Source organism: Hemiscyllium ocellatum, chromosome 13 (assembly GCF_020745735.1).
Source record: "Hemiscyllium ocellatum isolate sHemOce1 chromosome 13, sHemOce1.pat.X.cur, whole genome shotgun sequence".
Taxonomy (NCBI): Eukaryota; Metazoa; Chordata; class Chondrichthyes; order Orectolobiformes; family Hemiscylliidae; genus Hemiscyllium; species Hemiscyllium ocellatum.
The window spans coordinates 36,419,559-36,440,005 of NC_083413.1; the positions used below are offsets into that span (position 1 = coordinate 36,419,559).

At 41.0% G+C, this 20,447-nt stretch overlaps 1 protein-coding gene across 3 annotated transcripts in view; it reads right to left on the reverse strand.

Annotated features, from left to right (window-relative positions):
- The window catches only part of LOC132821860 (endothelin-converting enzyme 2-like), a 171,809-nt gene that overhangs the window by 91,961 nt on the left and 59,401 nt on the right, over positions 1-20,447 (reverse strand). The window contains exons 1-3 of one of the 3 annotated variants that reach the window (XM_060834757.1): positions 20,008-20,233; positions 13,703-13,789; positions 10,224-10,368 (exon numbers count right to left, since the gene is read on the reverse strand). In XM_060834757.1, the coding sequence (XP_060690740.1) occupies positions 10,224-10,368; positions 13,703-13,789 (232 nt within the window). In that variant the 5' untranslated portion in view covers positions 20,008-20,233. Of the gene's footprint in view, positions 1-10,223; positions 10,369-13,702; positions 13,790-18,584; positions 18,880-20,007; positions 20,234-20,447 lie in introns of those variants that run through there. The other 2 variants (XM_060834754.1, XM_060834755.1) reach the window with 2 other exon arrangements.

Here is a 20,447-nt window from a genome sequence, read left to right on the forward strand (position 1 = left end):
TGGCCAGTTTGGCCAGGCCCAGGAGCAGACCCATGAGGAGGTCTTCAGACCTGCCCTCCCTCTTCAGTACCGGGTATCCGAAGATCAGGAGTATGGGACTGAAGTGCAACCAAAAGCAGAGGAGAAGGTTTTTAAGAAACATAAAAAGGGAGTGCAAGCGCCCACACCCAATATATTGATGGTCCACAGACTCCACAGCACCACAGGACAAGCAGTTGGGCTAGGAATCTGTGAACCACCACTCATTGGAGGGTTTTTTTTAACATTTCAAGTCCAGCATAACTCTTCTTCAGAACTCCTGGTTGGATTCAAAACATGATGGATGGTGAAATAACTGAAGGTGATATCCCATCACCAAGCCATCTTTTATTTGCATGCGCAAAATACTTGACACTGGTCTGGCTTCCTCAGAGCCAGCTCTCAGAGTGAATAGAACCCCTGGCACTCCTGTTTATATTTTTTTTACACTGATCCAGCTCCCTCAAGAGCCAACTCTCAGAGTGAGAAGTGCCCCTGATCGTCCTATTTATTTTTTTTTAATTTTGTAGTAATGCTTATTTTTTCCCCAGCACCCATGTTGTGTGTGTGCAGGTTTTTAAGAAACTTAAAAAGGGAGTGCAAACGCCCACACCCAATATATAGATAGTCCACGGACTCCACAGCATCACAGGATAAGCAGTTGGGCTGGGAGTCCGTGAACCACCGCTCATTGGAGTATTTACTTTAATAAAAGCAAGCCTGATTGGCTGTTGTTAATAATGACTGACTATTTTAATTAATTGTAGGATTTCTCTGAAGTTAATGGTTCCAAGATGATACGCGTGCCAATGGTAACATATCAACCCTTGATGAGGATCACATCATCAAATTATCTGGTCCATACAAATCCAACCCAGCCAGTTACCACCCCATTGGTCTACTTCCATCATTAGTAAAGAGATGGAAGGTGTGATCAACCGTGCTTTCAAGCAGCACCTACTCAACAATAATCTGCCCAGTTGGATTCTGCCAGGGCTGCTCAGCTCCTGACATCATTACAAACATGCACAAAAGAGTCGAATTCCAGAGGTGAGGTGACAGTGACAGTCCTTGACATCAAGACTGTATTTGACAGAGTGTGGCATCCAGGAGCTGTAGCAAAACTGGAATCAATGGGTATCGGGGGACAAATTATTTGCTGGTTAGAGTCGTACTTGGTACATAGGAAGATAGTGGTGGCTGTTGGAGGTCAGTCATCTCAGCTCCAGGACATGTCTGCAGGAGTTCCTCAGGGTAGTGTCCTCGGTCTAACCATCTTCAGCTGCTTCATCAATTACCCTCCCTCCATCATAAGGTCAGAAATGGAGATGTTCACCAATGATTACATAAATTCAGCATCATTATTACTGCTGAAGCAGTCCAGTTCCAAATGCAACAAGATCTGGACAGTATCCAGGCTTGGGCTGGCCAGTGGCAAGTAGCAAACATGCCATACATATGCCAGGCTATGACCATCACCAGTAAGAGACAATCTAACCACCTACTCCTTGACAATTCAATGATGGTACCATCACTGAATCCTCCACTATCAACATCCTGGGAGTTAGCATTGATTAGAAACTCAACTGGACTCACCAGATAAATGCAGAGTCTAGGAATACTGTGGTGAGTAATTCACTTCCTGACTCCCACCATCTATAAGGCACAAGTCAGAAGCGAGATGGAATACTCCCGACTTCCCTGAATGTGTACAGCCCCAACAATACGCAAGAAGCTCAACATCATCCAGGACAAAGCAGCCCACTCGATTATCGACAAGCATCCACTCCCTCCAGCACCAATACTCAGTAGCAGCAGTGTGTACTATCTACAAGATGCACTGCAGAAATTCATCAAAGATCCTCAGACAGCCCCTTCCAAACCTATGACCACTTCCATTTAGAAGAACAAGGGCATCAGATCTATGGGCACAGCTCCACCTTCAAATTCCCCTCCAACCCACACACCATCCTGACTTGGAAATATGCTGCTATTCCTTCACTGTCGCTGATTCAAAATCCTGGAATTCCCTCCCTAATGGCATTGTGGATCAACCCACACCGGTTGGCTGCAGCAATTCACAAAGGCACCTCAACACCACTTTCTCAAGAGCAATTAGAGATGGGCATTAAATGCTGGCCAGGGTGCAATGCCAATAGCCTACAAAATGAATAGTTTTTTTTTAAAAGTGCATAATGATCTATCACTAGCCATCCTCAGCAGATCTTTCCTGATCTCTTCCTGGGGTTTGCACCACTCAAAGTTCGTCTTCAGCCAATTAGATTAATTCTATGAGACAGAGTCGAAAAGAACGATGCTGGAAAAGCACAGCAGATCAGCCAGCATCTGAGGAGCAGAAGAGTCAACATTTCAGGCATAAGCCCATCATCAGGAATGTGGGGGTGGGGAAGTGCGGAAGGGGGCTGAGATAAATAGGAGGGTGGGGGTGGAGCTGGAGGGAAGGTAATTGGAAAGGTGGTAGGTAGATGCAGGTGAGGGATGATGGTGATAGGTTGGAGCAGAGGATGGAGCAGACTGTGGAAAGGAAGATGAATAGGTGGGACAATTCAAGAGGGTGGTGCCAAGTTGGAGGGGTGGATCTGGGAAGAAGTGAAGAGACGGGAGATGAGGAAACTGGTGAAATCTACCTTGATGCAATGTGGTTTGAGGGTCCCAAGACAGAAGATGAGACATTCTTGCTCCTGGCGCGAATGGCTAGGATTTGGTGGTAGAGGCAGCCCAGAACTTGCTTGTCTTTTGCGGAGTGGGAAGGGGAGTTGAAGCATTCTGCCGAGGACATGCAAGTCCTGGGCCTCTTCCACTGCCAACCTGGAGGAAGAGCGCCTGACACCTGACACCTGGAGGAAGAGCGCCTCATGTTCCACCTCGGGACTCTCCAACTACAGTGCATTAACATCGATTTTACCGGTTTCCTCCCTGCCCTACCCCCACCCCCACCCCCATCCCCCCATCCCTCCAACTCGGCACCGCCTTCTTGAACTGTCCATCTTCCTTCCCACCTACCCACTCCACCCTCCACTCTGACTTATCACCATCAACCCCACCTGCATCTACCTTTCGCCTTCCCTGCTACCTTCCCTTAGCCCCAACTCCCCTCCTATTTATCTCTCAGGCTCCAACCTGGCCAATTCAGACTGAGTCTGTTTAGTTTCTGTACTTTTACTGCATGCTTGTTCAAGTTTCTTCCTCAAACATACCTATTCAACGTGCCTTCCTCTTCCACAGATTCTATATACTGGCAATTCACTGTGTAACCTGTTTTTCAACATTGATGACAGTTTTGGAGTCTTCATTAGAGATCATCTCACAGACACCAATTTATGAACTCTCATGGCATTGAGTTTACATGGCTTTTAGTTCTATTGAAATTGCTATTTCCAATGCTTAAAGTCTATGTTCCTTTGCCTCACTAATCGTTTCTGGATTGCTTCATATCTTAAACCAGTCTGTCTCTGATAGCATCATTTATGTTGTCTCCAAATTTGCAGAGCTCTGCCAACTTCTTTAACATTCTAAGAACTGGGAGATAGATTCACCATTATGTTGGTTACCTTTCTGGAAGCTGAACCTTTCAGTAATCATCAAAGGTTTTGGTGATAAATGGTTATGTAGAATTCCTACTTTATTTTCATCAGGTTTGGAACCTGCCTTCTCTCTCTGTCCAAGACTCCTCAGGAAGTTAAGAGTTTTCCCCCATAATGATCTGCATCAATTTTGTTTGCTTGAACAAAATAATGGAATACCTCTATGTAGACATTCCAGCTCTCTATATTTTCATCATATGGTCCTATGGAGCTGAATTTTCTTGACAATTTATATTTTCCTTTTAAAGTGTGACGGGTCTATAGAGCATGCTGTACCACAAAAATGTAAGCCCTCTCTTGCTTCTTCTAGTTTAAACGAGATATTCCCGAGGTTGCTTGTTTCTTTCTGAATTTACACCCCTAGATCAAAACCACTTGCCTCCACATAGGGTACTCAGAAAACAAACTGTGGTTATTGGAAATTTGATCACTTTGATGGGATTGTACTATAGGCCAACACCACCACTCCTCCACAGCGCACGACCCCCCCTTCCCAACCACCCCACGCACCCTTCCTCTCCAGCAGAAAATTGAGGAGCAAATATGTATAGACATCCTAGATATCTGTCAGAATAAAAGTAGAGGATTTTGATTTTTCTAACAATCGATTTGGACTCCGATAATGTTAAGGGATGATGGTAGGACTTTGTTAAGTGTGTTCAAGAAAATTTTCTTCATCAATATGTAGATGTACCGATTAGAGGAGGAGCAAAACTCAACCTTCTCATGGGAAATAAGGGAGGGCAAGTGACTAAGGTGTTAGTGGGGGAGCACTTTGGGACCAGTGACCATAATTCTATTAGTTTTAAAATAGTTATGGATAAAGGACAGGCCTGAACCACAAGTTAAAGTTCTAAATTAGAGCAAAGCCAATTTTGACAGTATTAGACAGGAACTTTCAAAAGTTGTGGAAGGCTGTTCACAGGAAAAAGGGATGACTAGCAAGTGGGAGGCTTTCAAATGTGAGATAAGGAGAGTCCAGGACAGCATATTCTATTAGTGTAGGAGGAGTAGGGAACAGTGGATGACTGGAGATATTGAGGTTCCGATCGTGAAAATGGAGGCATTTGTCAGGAATAGACAACTGGGAACAAGTGAATCCCTTGAAGAGTATAAAGGGAGTAGGAGTACACTTACGAGGGAAATCTGGAAGGCAGAAGGGGGACATGAAAAAACCTTGGCAGATAAGGTTAAGGAGAATCCGAAGAGTAACCAGCAAGAGAATAGGGAGCCTTAAAGATTAATGAAGCCATCTATGTGTGTAATTACAGGAGAAGGGTTAGATACTAAATGAATTTTTTGCATTGGTATTTACTGTGCAGAGACATACGGAAGCTAGGGAAGTTGGGGGGAATAAATACTGATGTCTTGAAAAGAGTGCACATTACATAAGAGGAAATGCTGGAGGTCTTAAAATGCATAAAGGTAGATAAACCCCCAGGACCCAATCAGGTTCTATCTGTAAGAATAATAGGGTAGTTATGGTAGGGGATTTTAACTTTCCAAACATCGACTGGGACTGCCATAGTGTTAAAGGTTTAGATGGAGAGGAATTTCTTAAGTGTGTACAAGACAATTTTCTGATTCAGTATGTGGATGTACCTATTAGGGAAGGTGCAAAACTTGATTTACTCTTGGGAAATAAGGCAGGGCAGGTGACCTAGGTGTCAGTGGGGGAGCACTTTGGGGCCAGTGACCATAATTCTATTCGTTTTAAAATAGTGATGGAAAAGGATAGACCAGATTTAAAAGTCGAAGTTCGAAATTTGAGAAAGGACAATTTTGACAGTATTAGGCAAGAACTTTCAAAAGCTGATTGGAGACAGATGTTCGCAGATAAAGGGACAGCTGGAAAATGGGAAGCCTACAGAAATGAGATAACAAGAATCCAGAGAAAGTTTATTCCTGACAGGGTGAAAGGGAAGGCTGGTAGATATAGGGAATGCTGAATGACTAAAGAAATTGAGGGAAAGTGAGGAGTGCAGATGTTGGAGATCAGAGCTTTGGTGAAGAAAAAGAAGGAAGCATATGTCAGGTGCAGACAGGATAGATCGAGTGAATCCTTAGAAGAGTATAAAGAAAGTAGGAGTATACTTCAGAGGGAAATCAGGAGGGCAAAACAGGGACATTGGACAGCTTTGGCAAATAGAATTAAGGAAAATCCAAAGGGGTTTCACAAATATATTAAGGGCAAAAGGGTAACTAGGGAGAGAATAGGGCCCCTCAAAGATCAGCAAGGTGGCCTTTGTGTGGAGCCACAGAAAGTGGGGGAGATACTAAATGAATATTTTGCATCAGTATTTACTGTGGAAAAGAATATGGAAGATATAGACTGTAGGAAAATAGATGGTGACATCTTGCAAAATGTCCAGATTACAGAGGAGGAGGTACTGGATGTCTTGAAAGGTGGTTAAAGGTGGATAAATCCCCAGGACCTGATCAGGTGTACCCGAGAACTCTGTGGGAAGCTAGAGAAGTGATTGCTGGGCCTTTTGCTGAGGTATTTGTATCATTGATAGTCACAGGTGAGGTGCCGCAAGACTGGAGGTTGGCAAATGTGGTTCCACTGTTTAAGAAGGGCAGTAAAGACAAGCCAGGGAACTATAGACCAGTGAGCCTGACCTTGGAGGTGGGCAAGTTGTTGGGAGGGAATCCTGAGGGACAGGATGTACATGTATTTGGAAAGGCAAGGACTGATTCAGGATAGTCAACATGGCTTTGTGCGTGGGAAATCATGCCTCACAAACTTGATTGAGTTTTTTGAAGAAGTAACAAAGAAGATTGATGAGGGCAGAGCAGTAGATGTGATCTATATAGACTTCAGTAAGGCGTTCGACAAGGTTCCCCATGGGAGACTGATTAGCAAGGTTAGATCTCATGGAATAGAGGGAGAACTAGCCATTTGAATACAGAACTGGCTCAAAGGTAGAAGACAGACGGTGGTGGTGGAGGCTTGTTTTTCAGACTGGAGGCCTGTGACCAGTGGAGTGCCACAAGGATCAGTGCTGGGCACTCTACTTTTTGTCATTTACATAAACGGTTTGGATGCAAGCATAAGAGGTACAGTAAGTAAGTTTGCAGATGACACCAATATTGGAGGTGTAGTGGACAGCGAAGACGGTTACCTCAGATTACAACAGGATCTTGACCAGATGTGCCAATGGGCTGAGAAGTGGCAGATGGAGTTTAATTCAGATAAATGTGAGGTGCTGCATTTTGGGAAAGCAAAGCTTAGCAGGACTTATATACTTAATGGTAAGGTCCTAGGGAGTGTTGCTGAACAAAGAGACCTTGGAGTGCAGGTTCATAGCTCCTTGAAAGTGGAGTCTCAGATAGTTAGGATACTGAAGGAAGCGTTTGATATGCTTTCCTTTATTGGTCAGAGTATTGAGTACAGGAGTTGGGAGGTCACGTTGCGGCCGTACAGGACATTGGTTAGGCCACTGTTGGAATATTGCATGCAATTGTGGTCTCCTTCCTATCGTAAACCTGCTGTGAAACTTGAAAGGTTTCAGAAAAGATTTACAAGGATGTTGCCAGGGTTGGAGGATGTGAGCTACAGGGAGAGGCTGAACAGGCTTGGGCTGTTTTCCCTGGAGCGTCAGAGGCTGAGGGGTAACCTTATAGAGATTTACAAAATTATGAGGGGCATGGATAGGATAAATAGGCAAAGTCTTTTCCCTGGGGATGGGGAGCCCAGAACTAGAAGGCATAGGTTTAGGGTGAGAGGGGAAAGATATAAAAGAGACCTGAGGGGCAACTTTTTCACGCAGAGGGTGGTACATATATGGAATGAGCTGCCAGAGGATGTGGTGGAGGCTGGTACACTTGCAACATTTAAGAAGCATTTGGATAGGTATATGAATAGGAAGGGTTTGGACAGAAATTGGCCAGGCGCTGGCAGGTGGGCATAGATTGGGTTGGGATATCTGGTTGGCATGGATGTGTTGGACCGAAGGGTCTGTTTCCATGCTGTACATCTCTATGACTCTGACTCTAGGTGCATCTCAGGACATCGTGGAAAGCTATGTAAGAAATTGTGGAGCCCCTAGTAGAGGTATTTGTATCATCACAGCCACAAGTGAGATGCCAGAAACCTAGAGAGTGTCTAATGTTGTGCCATTATTTAAGCAAGGCTGAAAGGAAAAGCCATGAAACTATAGAAACCGTGAGCTTGACGTCAGTGGTGGGTAGGTTGCTGGAGGGAATTCTGAGCGACAGGATTAACATCCATATGGAGAAGCAGAGGCTGATTAAGGATAGTCAGCATGGCTTGTGTGTGGGAAATAGAGTTTCAAAACTTGTCTGAGGATTTTGAAGAGGTGGTGAAGAAGACAGAGTTGTAGATGTTGATGACATAGACTTTAGCAAAGCCTTCAACGAGTTTCCACATAGTAGAATGATTAACAAGGTAAGATCACATGGGATTCAGGGACAGCTGGCCAACTGGATCAAAACTGGCTTGATGGTGGAAAGGAAGCTGGTTATAGAGGGTTGTTTTTCGGACTAAAAACCTGTGACCGACGGATCAGTTCTGGGTCCACTGCTGTTTGTCATTTATATGAATAATTTGGGTGAGAATATAGGACACATGATTTTTCTGTTTGGGGATTACACCAAAACTGGTGGTAAAGTGGACAGTGAAGAAGGTTATTTAAGAGTACAAAGAGATCTTGATCAGCTGGGCCACTGAGCCGAGGATGGCAGATAGAGTTTAATTTAGATAAATGAGAGGTGCTGCATTTTGGTAAAAGAAACCAGGGCAGGACTTACACACTTAATGGTAGGGCATAGGGAGGTGTTCCAACAGAGAGACCTAGCAGTGCAGATGCATAGTCCCTTGAAAAGGGCATGCTAGGTAAGGAGTGGTCAAGAAAGCATTTGGCACAATTGCTTTCATTGGTCAGAGCACTGAGTATAGAAGTTGGGGCGTATGTTGCATCTATCCAAGACATTTGGAGTACTGCATACAATTCTAGCCACTCTGTTGTAAGAAGGACGTTATTAAATTGGAAAGGGTGTAGAAAGGATGTTACGGAGACTGAAGGGGTTTGTATTATATGGTGAAGCTGGATAGGCTGAGAGTTCTTTCCCTGGAGCACTGGAGGTTGAGGGGAGACTTTTTAAAAGGTTTATAAAAACCATAAGAGGTACAGAAAAGGTGAATAATTAAGGTCTTTTACTGAGGGCAAGGGAGTCCAAAACTAGAGTTCATAGGTTTAAGGTGAGAAAGGAAAGCTTTAGTCATAATGATGTACAGCACAGAAACAGACCCTTCGGTCCAAATCGTCCATGCCGACCAGACATCCTAAATTAATCTAGTCCCATTTTCTAGCATTTTGCCCATATCCCTGCATACCCCTCCTATTTGCATACCCATCCAGATGCCTTTTAGATGTTGTTATTGTACCAGCCTCCACCACTTCCTTTGGCAGCTCATTCCATACATATCACCTTCTGCATGAAAACGTTGTTCCTCAGGTCCCTTTTAAATCTTTCTCCTTAAATCTATGCCTCTAGTATTAGACTTCCCTATCCTGGGGAACTGACTTTGACTATTCACCTTATCATGCCCCTCATTATTTTATAAACTCCAATACTCCAGGCAAAACAATCCCAGCCTATTCAACTTCTCCATATAGCTCAAACTTCCAACCCTGGCAACATTCTTGCAAATATTTTCTGAATTCTTTCAAGTTACACAACATCCTTCCGATAGGAAAGATGCCAGAATTGAACATAGTATTCCAAAAGTGGCCTAACCAATGTCCTGTACAACCACAACATGACCTCCCAACTCCCACACTCAATAAAGGCAAGCATACCAAACACTTCAGTACCCTGTCTACCTGCGGCTCCACTTTCAAGGAAGTATGAACTTGCACTCCAAGGTGTCTTTGTTTGGCAACATTCGCCATGGACAAATTAATCATAAAAATTAGAGCAGCTTTTGTTAGAAGCAGCCTATCGTCCACCTTAGTAGTGTCAGTGTCAATGCTAGCACAAATTTATGCTATCGTAAATTATGGCCATTTCCCCATTAAACTCTGAGTCGGAACAAATCAACTCATTTTAGTTGTGATCTTCAGGCTACTACATTTGTAAAATAAAAGACTATTTTACAGAAATTCTCATATATATCAATGATAATTGACAGAAACCTACAGCTACCCTCCAAGACAACCTCATGGCTCATTTCAAAGAGGCGCAAGGGAGTTACACTGGTGTACTAGAAAATTAATCTTTTAACCAAATACTAAAATTGATCATTTAGACATATGTCATTGCTAATTGTAGGACAATACAATGCTTAAATTCGTTGTCATATTTCCAACATTACAACATTAAATACTCTTTAAAACTACCTCAATGACACTTTAGTATGACCCAAAAGTTGCCCCAAATAATATAAATACAAGTTCAGAATTTTAAGAGTATTTTTGCTTTTTAAAACAGATCTAATTATCTTTAAAAAGGATAAAGAATATTAAGAGTAGATAAAATGAAAGAGAAACTAAAAAGTATTGCCAGTATGCAGTATTCAAAAGAATAATCAGAAAAAACTAAATCTGCATAACGGATTATCCAATTTTAGCTTACCTTGGGAATTTTTTATTACCAGAGTAATAACACAACCAATCAGGGCCATGATTACAACCAAGAGGACTGCTAACAAGGTCACTTCCAACTGTGTTATTGTTCCAATTGATCCCAAAGAAAGCGATTTACCTTTTCTGAAACCAACCTGTTGAGAATTCAATGGAGAAATTTCAAGATAAATTTTCCTTTCAATATAAATTATCACCAAACCCTTGAACAAAATAAACATTAAGACTAAGCATTACAATCATTTAAACTAAAAATTACATTGTGAAAAAAAGGTGCATCCTTCTAATGGAGAATGATCAGAAAGCCACCACAGAAGTAATTTCTTTACTGAGACTTAATATGAATTTGTGCACAAGGGAATCTACTGGGTAGAGTTGGGACCAAAAGGAAAAATTAAAAACTACAATATGAGAAATATTTGATTGACCACAGATTTCTGCGTGGTTTTATTCAAATCTACATCAAAGATAATTAACAAAAGGCATTATTACTTTTCAAGGGGAAAAGTTATCAATATTACAGGTTTATAAGCTTAAACCCCTCTATCCCTCAGATTGTGTATCTAAATACAGAGGTACATTGACATAACACTAATTTACCTGAAAACATGATTAGATCTTTAACTACTCCAAGGCATTGCTGACAGCCTCCCACCTTTTACACTACATAAACTTCATGTAATCTATAACTCTACTGTCTATGTCTTACCTTACATCAAGTCCCATTCATCCAAAAGAAGCTCATAGTTATGCAGAGTCTTAATTTTTAAATTCTCCTATCTTTGTTCACCAACCTCCATGGCATCTTCCTTCCCTATCACTGTAATCACCTCCAAGTCCATCACCTTCAATGGTATTTCCTTTTTTCTAACTCTAGCCTCTTGGGCCCTACTGCAGTGCTAATGAAAATATCTTCAGCTACTTTTGATTTAGAGATGCTGGTGTTGGACTGGGGTGTACAAAGTTAAAAGTCACAACACCAGGTTATAGTCCAACAGGTTTATTTGGAAGCACTAGCTTTCAGAGTGCTGCTCCTTCATCAGGTGGTTGTGGAGTATAAGGTCTGAAGATACAGAATTTATAGTAAATGTTTATAATGTGATGTAACTTTAAGTACCCTGACATGTTTTATGATGTCAAATGCACAACAAAATCTATTTTACATCAAATTTCAACACAGTTTGTAGTCTGTTTAGTCCACAGTATCAAAATGCCTGTTTAGAGGGGAGGCGAGGGTTGAGTCGTACTAACGTTCAACAATTAATCTTGATAATCTCCTGGGCACTCAGGTTTGAATCCTGCCAAGGAAAATTTTAGAATTTGAATTCAATTTTTAAAAAACCGGAATTAAAAGTCTAATGGTGACCATGAAATGATTACCGATCATCAGAAAAAAACCCACCTAGTTCATTAATATCCTCTGGTAAAGGTAGCTATTGTCCTTTCCTGATCTGGCCAACATGTTACTCTGGACCCACAGCAATGTGGTTGACTCTTAACTGCCCTCTGGTCAACTAGAGATGGGTAATAAATGCTGACCTAGCCAGCAAAGCCCACATCCCATGAATGAATGAAAACGAATCACGTTTTAAATGTTATAATGGTCAATGATCTCACAATTATAATACTTTTAAGCCCAGGATTTTTAATCGAATTCAAGTTCATCATCTGCCTTGGTAGAATTGAAATTTGGGACCCCAGGACATTATCTAGATTAATAGTCTTGCAATAATACCACTAGGTCAGTGCCTCCCCTCTAAACAGGCACTTTGGTACTGTGGACTTAAACCACTACAAAATGAATTGAGATTTGCCAAAAAAATTGAACTGACCTATACAGTACATTTAAGAGTGCGTCATAAAATGTGACAAAAATGCTTCACAGAAAGAATTAGAAGTACTTCCAGTGCATCTTGTGTTCTGAGACTGGAGTTATGATTGAATATGCTGATACTAAGTACAGTACAGATGAAATGTTCCATACAGTCCATAATAAATACAACATTGAATTGGCCATGCTAAATTGCCCGTAGTGTTAGGTAAAAGGGGTAAATGTAGGGGAATGGGTGGGTTTCGCTTCAGCGGATCGGTGTGGACTTGTTGGGCCGAAGGGCCTGTTTCCACACTGTAAGTAATCTAATTTAAAAGGCATCTGGATGGGTATATGAATAGGAAGGGTTCAGAGGGATATGGGCTAAGTGCTGGCAAGTGGGACTAGATTAGGTGAGAATATCTGGTCGGCATGGACACATTGGACCAAAGGGTCTGTTTCCATGCTATATATCTCTAAGATTCTAAATAGAAACTGGAGTATATCATTTGACCCACTGAGCCTGCTCTTCCATTCAATACGATCATGGCTGATCTGTCTGTAGTTTTAACTCCATTTTCCTGTCAAACCTTCCTCCCCAACTTCAGAACAAATTCCTCATCTAAACCTTATATCCCAAAGCATACAATGCTATAGGCCAAGTGCTGGAAAATGGGATTAGAACAGTTTGGTGCTGGTTGTTGAAGGTCATAGATTCAATGGGCTAAAGAGCCTTTTTCTGTGCTGTAAACCTCTATGGCTCTAAAAGGAAGATTCCTTATTTTAAAGCTAGGTCCCCTAATTCTAGATTTCCTCCAGTACAGGAAATATCCTCTCAGCATCTATCCTGTCAAATTTCCTCCAAACCCTGGATATATTTCACTAAGACTATTCATTCTTCTAAACTCTAATGAGTATGGGCCAAACCTGTTCAATCTTTCCTTATTTAACATTCCTCATTCCTTTTATCTCAAAGTATAATTAATTAGTAATTAAATCTTTGTGTAAACGTAAATGCAACATGTTGAACTCCAAAACAGCAAAATGGGACTGCTTTCAGTTTAAAATAAAGAAAGAAAATGTTCCAATACGTTGTCCATCCAGAACTACAAAGGTCCGGTTCCATGTTTTTAGCAAAGAGCACAATTTTCAAAGGAAAAATGGTGGGGATCTTAAAGTTCAAGCACTGCTTTAAAAACATATACATATCAAGAATCTGCCCAATTTCAAACATAGATAAGCAAGCAGTTCAAAATGACTCACTTCTCAAAATGTGAACACTGCAGAAAAATTCAGATATCTAAGCAGTTAGATTTTGTTTATGGGAAAGCAAAATAAATATTACTGTTTACTCTCCTCATGAAACTACTATAATCAGGACTGTTCCAATAGACATCACAATGAAGAAATTGTTAGTCACTATCTTTAAAAAAACAAAAGAAAATGGATAAACAAAGGATACAATGTGGCTGTTCTTGATTATGTTGTAGCAGTAACTGCACTTTCCTGTGCACATTGTTACTAAAGAAACTGAGTTGACACCATATCATGAAACGACTTCCTAAACATTCATCACGTATACAAATAAAGGAAATGAGTATTAGGCTGGACAAGAAACCATGATTTAATAAAAATCAGTTTGACCAGTCAATTCTACAAACCTCCACACTTTCTGGTGAGGCGTTGCCATCTGTTGCTAATTCTGTAGGATCATCATCTTCAAAAGTTGCACGCTTATAGTTTGACATCTGTGTGGTTAAGAAGAAAAAATATCAGTCAGTTAAAGCTAAGTAACTTTTAGCTACTAGAAATGTATATTGGCTGCATCTTTTGTGGAATCTGTAAACAGCATTTACTAGCATTGTCCAAAGTCTTGCGAACAAATGACTGAACAGTAGCACGGAATTGAATAAAAATTTCTTATATTCACAATCATTTACTTTCAAAGTCAAAAAGAGTGCAGTCATGTAACACAATGACTTCATCAACAGAAAGGGTTTCATTTCATCAATCTGCAAGTTATTTGTGATGACCTTAGAAGTCAGCGCCAGATATGTTGGACAGAGAGTGCCACATATTCCTAGCATGCTGTGCTCTGCACAACTGCAGCAAGCAAAGACAGGATGTGGTGGAGGCTGAAGAGCTGGGGGAGCAGCAGCAGTTTTCTGAGGTGGAAGATGAGGACACTGAGTAGGAACAGCATCACCTAATACACAGTAGAGTGCTGCAGCATCAAACACAACAAGCCAAACAGGACTTGACTGATACCCAGGTACAGTTGATGAAACTGGATGAAGTGGTCACTCACTGATAGTAACTTAGTTAGTGCTCAAAAGGCAAACAGTCAATTTCAGTTTTGAGATGCAAATTAAACTGTTTTTTGTTCACTTCTCCAAATGAAAGTAAATGCTTTGAACCATTTCAAGGCTTTCTTTTATGTGATGGTCCCCTATCGAACAAAAGATAAAATGTTGGAGTACACTGGATAGTAGAGAAAGACTAGCATTAACTTAGACAGGATTGTAATATAAGATGAGACTAAGGATAGAGCAGCTGAGTGGTTTGCTTCTTAATCAGCAATAGGTATAAGAATGTGCACTTGTATGCGCAATGAAGAATTAGCCCTACTGTTGTGCTGTAGGGTTGGTTTGCGGTTACTTTCTCACTACATGTACGGTGAAGGGCAACTCCAGACACCAATGCTTGACTTGGGGTTTAAAGATGGCACCACCACCACCACAGATCAAGATATTGCAGCACTGTCAGGTACTTGCAACCTACAAGTAGTGGAACAATGGGCCAGAGACAGAAAAATTGCAAATGCTGGAATCCAAAGTAGACATGCAGGAGGCTGGAAAAACATACCAAGTCAGGCAGCATCAGGAAGTGGAGAAGTGGACACTTTAGGCCAAGCAGGAAACCACAGGCCAGTTGGCTTAACATCTATCAGTGGGGAAATGTTAAAAGCTGCAATGAAAGTAATTTAGCAGTTCAAGATAATCAGGCAGAGCCAACATGGTTTTGTGAAAGGGTTTCCTTGTTTAGTCACTCTACTGATGACGTTATTTAAGGAAATAGCATCCAGTGGATAAAGGGGAATTATTGGATATACTAAACTTAAGATTTTGAGAAGACAGTTAATAAAGTTATACAAAGGTTTCTATAGAAAATAAAAGTTCATGGTGTACAGGGTAGTGTATTAGCATGGACAGAAAACTGGCTTTGTCATCTGAGGCAGAGAATGAGCATAAATGGGTCTTTTTATGGTTAATAAGATGTAACAAGCAGTGCTCTGCATAGACCAGTTATGGGAATTCAACTGTTTAAAATTTATACAAATGATTTGGTTGAAGGGTTAGAAAGCATGGTTAAAAATTTTGCTGATGACACAAAGACAGGGAGGAAAGTAAGTAAAGGAAAGGGAAGAGAAAATATTAAGGCTACAAAGGTAGATAGATCAACTGAGTGGACATGGACCTGGTAAATGAAGTATACCATAGGAAGTTTGAAATTATGCATTTTGAGGAAGACCAAAAAGGCACGTTTCTAAATTGCAGAACGACAGATTGCAGAGTTCTAAGATGCGGAGGGATCTGGGTATTCTAGTGCATGATTCACAACAGGCTAGTAGGCAGATACAGCAAGTAATTGTCATTTATTGTGTTATGAACTGAATACAAAAGTTGGGAGGTCACACTGTTGCATTACAAAGTACTGAGACCACATCTGGAGATCCACATACAGTATTGGACAGTTTAGGAAGGATACAAATGCATCACAATATAAGTGGAGGAGGCAATGGAAATTCTTATGAGGAAAAGTTGACTAGGCTACACTTGTATCTGCTGAAGTTTAGAATACTAAGAGGCAATTTGATTGAAACATAAAAGATCCTGAAAGGTCTTGACAGGATTATTATTTATCTATTTTTCTAATCAATGTGTTCAGAAATATTACTACACACCTCTGGAGTAGGTGGGACTTGAACCCAGGTTTCCCAATCCAGGGAGAGGGACACTACTATTGCACCCTCATTGGAAGAACATAGAACCGAGGGTCACTGTTTAAAAATAATATGTCACCCATTTAGAACCGAGACAGTTGTTTTTTAAATTACAAAGTGTCATGAGTCTTTGAAATTCTCTTCCAGAAAAGGCAATGGAGGCCAAGTCTTTGAATATTTTAAGTCAGAAGTGAACAGATTTTTGATGAGCCATAGTGTGAAATGTTATCAGTGGTAGGCAGGCATGTGGATTTGAGATTACAATCAGAACAGCAATCATCATATTGAAAGAAGGAGCAAACACAAACAGATAAATTATGTATTTCTGTTCCTTGTTCTTGTGGTCTTTTGTTGGTACGTGTGAAAATTCATTGTGAAAGAAATTTGTGGGAATAAATACTCAAGGTCCAGAAAGTGCTGAGATTAGTATTGCAACCACATTTGTCCTTTATGCAGATGATCACTCCAAACCTGTTTACAATAGTCTTGTATCTGTATAGATCCAATAACTAATAAGAAAGGAAATTCAGAATCTATTTTCCCTCACAGCAACTTTTAATAGTCTTCGAATGCAACAAATGATAGCAACTGGGCAATCAATTGTGCAGTCAATCTTCTGAAGACAAATAAAACGTAAACTATACAAAATATACAACTGGATTTGAGAGTATTTGAATATGAGAATATTATGTTGTGAAATTTCCTGTACATTTTTTATCAGCAGATGGTATTCCGCCCACTTAATTTAAATGGTAGAAGTTTAAAAATTTTTTTAAGTTAATGTTCATTTTTAAAGCAGAGAGAGTTTGAATTTGTTTGACATAAAAAGTGAAATTGTAAGACTTTCTATAAAGTAAATTAAGCAAATCATAAGTCTTATATAAATGACAGGCTTCAGCAAGTTTTTTTTCACAAGACTGTACTGGTACGAATGTTCAAGTTCATGTAAGCCATAAATAACAGTTGGCTTCAACAAGATGATGAAACCTCCACTCTCTTCTCAAGGACATTTTTGTGGGATGAATCAAAAAGAGTAATTCATTTAGCTCCTCACTGAAGAAAATATGGTTTAAGGAAAAATTCTACTACTTTGATCTAGTAAACAGCCAATATAGGCACAATGAGCTGAAGGGAATTATTTTTCACAGTAAACTGTTAAACTTAACTATCCTATTTTCCTTTTTCTCCAGAACTTAGAGAGTTTACATTGCAGATTTCTCTACACAAAAAAACTTGTGCTCATCTTAAAATTAGAAAAAAAATCCAACCATTGCATGTCTGTGCAATCAGATAGAAATGGATGTCAAAACAGAGGAGGATACATTAGGCAGGAGCCACCAAACTACCCTTCAACATACTTATCACCCATTATATTATCAACGAGGTAAAAACAATGACTGCAGATGCTGAAAACCAGATTCTGGATCAGTGGTGCTTTTATTCCTGATGAAGGGCTTTTGCCCGAAACGTCGATTTCGCTGCATTTTAGATGCTGCCTGAACTGCTGTGCTCTTCCAGCACCACTGATCCAGAACCCATTATATTATGTATATCTATAATTACCTCCAGCCCTAAAATTCTACAGGATTTCTGCACACCCAAGTCTGACCTCGAGATCCCAAATTTTAATTGTCCCATTTCTGGTCTTCAGTTGCCAAAGCCTTATAGTCTTAAATTCCCTCCCCAAAACATCTCAACTTATCTTTCTTCCTTAAAGATGTTCCTCAAGATCTTTCTCTTTGACCAAGCATTGGTCATCTGCACTCCATTTCCTTTTGTGGTTCACTGATCATCCTATAGAGTTCCTGCAAATATTTTACGATGTTAAAAGGTGCTCTGTAAATACAAGTTGGCCTAACTGACCAAACTTAGAGTTATGGCCTGACTTTGATCTAACTGTATTTTATGGAATGCAGATGTTACAGGACCAGCCAAAACATTATCATGTGTACCTCCGTTCTTAGGTATTAGATAAAGCCTAATAGTCCTACTGTACCACAGGGCTTTTTTTTTCATTAGCGAGAGACAACTGGTGGTGGTTTAACCTGAGGGTTGAGATGGAAAGTTCATTCATAGAAACTTCCAGCGCACGCTGTTGGCATCACCCTGCATAACTGACGAGTCGCCCAGCCAACTGAGCTAACCCATCCCCATTACGCACCAGATACTGGAAGGCTAGACCAGGTGGATTACTGCCCGGTTGACCCTTTAGCTCTTGTTTCCCCTGGAGGCAAAACAGAAAACTCCAAAGATTTTCATTCGCGCTACATTGGGCTTACCTATTGGTATTTAAAGCATCCACTCCAATCCACGAGTGTTACTAAATTATAAACAGATACATCTACCTTAAAAACAACCCCGGCAAAATTAAATACGTGCATTGTGTAGTCAACTGTTTCGCATACAAAGCTAATAAAAACGTTTAAATGTCGTCGCAACATCAATGTCGGCAGCAGAACCAAGAGTCAAAATCCGATTGGAATTTCAGAGCACGAGATCAAAATTCTAATGAAATCGATCTAAATTATTCCGTGTATTACCATAAGCGGTGCTGCAAAACTTTCCTCTGTAGACAGCTGCATCCGGACCAGAAGACCAGCGAAAACCGATTGACACTGCACAGCTGCTAATTAGCCCTTTCCCGCCGTCTTCATTGCTGGCTATCAGGGCGGCCCGCACGATTGGTCACTAAGATGCTGCAAGTTTTCTTGACGATCAGTTAGGCTAGACCGTCAATCGCGGTGAACATCAGTCCCTTTCTCCCTCCCGCACCAGCTCTTAACGAAAAAAATGAAAAGGCAAGCCTCCCGGTTTGTGCGTGCGTGTGTGTGTGAGAGAGAGAGAGGGGGAGAGCAGAGCCAATCATTCGCTCATGCCAAGAGCCTATCCACACGCCTGCAGATACTAACTGCATTCCATAAACATCCTTCCTGTTACTGCATGTTTACACAGAAGGTGGGGGGAGGAGGAATAACCTGTGCAATCTGCGCCCGAGGGCAGCTAATCGTCATCAAATGCTTCAGCAATACCTTCGCGTGTAGACGCTATCCCCCAGATTGGGGTTTGGGGTGGGGGGAGATTGAATAGAAAACATGGCACTTCACAAATACAGACGCAGAGCTCGAAAGCAGCAGAAGAAACAGAGAGAAAAAAATATACAGGCAACACGTTGGGTTTTTTTTCTTCAGTTTTGTGACCTCGAGCTCGACACAATGCAGGGAATTTTAAGATAAATAAAGCGGCTTAGCCGCTGCTGGAGGGGTTTCCGATTTGGCATCGGGGGATCTTTATTGTCCCCCTCTGATTGTTGATGCCCCCTCCCCTCCGGGAAGACCGCTTCATGAATTGTAAGGAACAAGTGCTTCGTGATGGAGCATACATGTGAGAAGTTAAACACACTGGAAAAATACGTGCGTTTGTCCGCAGCAGCCCTCGCCATCAGAATGGGTTCGAATCTCCCAAGAAACACGACAACCGGGTCCCACTCTCGGGTTATCGCCGAGGCAATCAGCACTCGGGGGTGAAAACCAGGACAAGACAGATATGGTTTCTTTTCACACTCCATCCTCCGTCCGCTGATGTTCTGGGTTGCACTGAATGCTATGTCAAATAATGTTAAAAGAGACACCCCTGCTTTCCTTCCAAAATTTCCTCAATGTTTTTTTTCTCTAATCAGCGCCTGTTCAAATATCAATCCGTTGTATTCATGTCCAGACTCTAACCCCATGACGCAACTGTGCTTTATTATATAAAGGTGGCAAGTTTCCTGTGGCACTTACAGCTACTCTCGACGAGAACCGGAAAAAAAAGCCAAGTTTTACGATGGGAAAAATAAAACGTTGAAAGCAAAACAGACAAATACACCGGAGTGCTGAAACAACGTATTCTTAATTCATATCACACAATCATTCATAATAAAAGCTAAATAAAATGGTCCCTGTGACAGGTGATCGCTTCACTTACCGTCTTGAACTGACTCAGGAATTGCGGGTCCAACTAACGTTGCTGTTCTTACTCCAGACACTGACAAGAGGGAATATTTACAGATTCCTCACAGCAGTTATAGTTTCGAAATAAGTGAGTTGGCCCCAAAATATTGTGGGTTTGGCTTGGCCCAATGCCTTTTACTAACTTGAAGCAAACAAAGAGAACCTACAATTCTATGACCGACTCCTCAGATTCATCCAATGGGCTGCAAAGTGAAGCACAGCTCCCTATAAACTATCTCTCCTCTTAAAGGGAGGATGCCCTCAGAACAGGAAAATACTGTTCTTTGTTCAGTCGCGTAATGGGTGATTCAGAATGCACCACAAACAAGTTCAGAACTAACTTTTGGATACCGTGTCCATTAAAATTGGGAAGTGAATTTAACCTATTATCGTGTAATGCTTTATAGAATTATT